The 1,628-nt window shown below is 51.1% G+C and overlaps 1 protein-coding gene across 1 annotated transcript in view; it reads right to left on the bottom strand.

Moving 5' to 3' along the window:
• Window positions 1-1,352, bottom strand: part of CD4 (CD4 molecule) — a 38,431-nt gene extending 37,079 nt beyond the window's left edge. The window contains exon 1 of the mRNA XM_042780453.1: window positions 1,292-1,352. Coding sequence (XP_042636387.1) covers window positions 1,292-1,352 — 61 coding nt within the window. The remainder of the gene's footprint in view (window positions 1-1,291) is intronic.
• Window positions 1,353-1,628: the final 276 nt, after the last annotated feature.

Below are 1,628 nucleotides of genomic sequence, written 5' to 3'. Positions count from 1 at the left end.
AAAAAAAAAAAAAAAAACTTACTGCCCTCGAGTCAGATCTGATTCACAGTGACCCCTCCTTGGGTTTCTGAGGCGGTATCTACGAAATCTACAGAAGTAGATTGTCCAATCTTCCTTCCCAGGAGTGGCTGGTGGGTTTGAACCATCAGCTTTCTGGTTAGCAGTCAAATGCCTCAGGCATTACAAAAAAAATATATAAGGAAATAGCAAAGGAGCCCTGGTGGTGCAGTGGTTATGTTATTTGGCTGCTAACAGAAAGGTCTGTGGTTTGAAATCACCAGAGCTCTGGTAGCATAGTGCCTAAGGCACTTGACTGCTAACCAGAAGGCTGGCAGTTCAAACCCATCAGCCATTCCTCGGAAGGAAGATGGGGCAATCTACTTTTGTAGTGATATGCCTCAGAAACCCAAGGAGGGGTCGCTATGAGTCAGGTCCGACTCGATGGCACATAACAACAACAACAACAACAAGCAGCTCCACAGGAGAAAGATGTGACAGTTTGCTTCCATAAAACTTTACTGCTTTGGAAACTTTATGAGCCAGTTCTAATATGTCCTTTAGGGTTGCTGTGAGAAGTTTCCAGAAAGGAGAGAAGGAGGCTACTCAGTCACTGGGGTGAAGTTGTTTACCAGCTAGTATGGGGAATGGGAAGCATTAGGGAGGTGAGAAAGATTGGGTAGAATAGCCTTAGGCCTGAGAATAGTTCCACTGTCCCCCATCCCCAGACTCACTGGGTCCTTGGAAGGACGAAGTCTCTATATGGAATATCTCTTCTCTTGGGTTTAAATTCAGCTTACCCTGGTAAGGTGGGGAAGTCTAGGGACATTCTTGAACCTTCTCCCAGACCCACATGGCTTCTCCATTCTGCAGTCCTGATCCTGGAGTGTGTGCAGGGACCAACCTTTTGTCCCCCCACCACCCCCCACACCCCCGGCTCTCTACACCTCCCCATTTTGCCCCATGTTCAGCTCCGCAGCCAAGGCTGTGGGTTTCCAGCCAAAATACGTGGCTTGTTTCAGTGCCTTGTGCTTCCGCTGCTGCCCCAGAGAGCTGGCCTTTGATTCCCACATCCTCAGCCTCCCCAGACATGCCCCACCCCAGCACAGTAGCATCCTGTGTGCCACGGCCCCAGGAGAGAAGCTGGGAGGGCTTGCTGGTCCCCCGTGGGCCTGGTGCCTCTCTCTCGGCTTGTTTCTCTGCTCACATCTGTGCATTTCTGTATCTGCACCTCCCCAAGCTGATGCCTCCATCTTCAGCTCCCTGAGCCTGTGTCTTTCTCCCTCTACCTCACACTCCAGGAGGCGATTCTGCTCTTGCTCTTCCTTGCCTCCTTGCCTCTTCTCATTTCTCATCTTTCCCCTCTCCAGCTACCACCAAGTTCTAGTCCCTCCTAGCCTATAAACAGGCATCCTGGCCTGGAGCAGGAATGCAAGGTTCAGACAAGCTTTGATCTGAAGGGAGCCTTCCAGCTGCAAAACAGAGAGGCCCCCAGAGCGTGGCCTACAGCCGAGAGGTGAAAGCTAGGGAGCTGGCCACAGGGTGGAAGGGCAAAGGCGGACAAAGAGAAAAGAACAAATTCCCAGAGAAACACACAAAAGCCCCAAAGGAGGATGAGAAGGAAGGGAAGG

The sequence above is a fragment of the Orycteropus afer genome, unplaced genomic scaffold, assembly GCF_000298275.1.
Source record: "Orycteropus afer afer isolate SDZICR_OR568_19922 unplaced genomic scaffold, OryAfe1.0 scaffold00040, whole genome shotgun sequence".
NCBI classification, from domain to species: domain Eukaryota; kingdom Metazoa; phylum Chordata; class Mammalia; order Tubulidentata; family Orycteropodidae; genus Orycteropus; species Orycteropus afer.
Note: the sequence above shows the minus strand (reverse complement) of the source record. Positions and strands in the feature narration are given on the sequence as shown.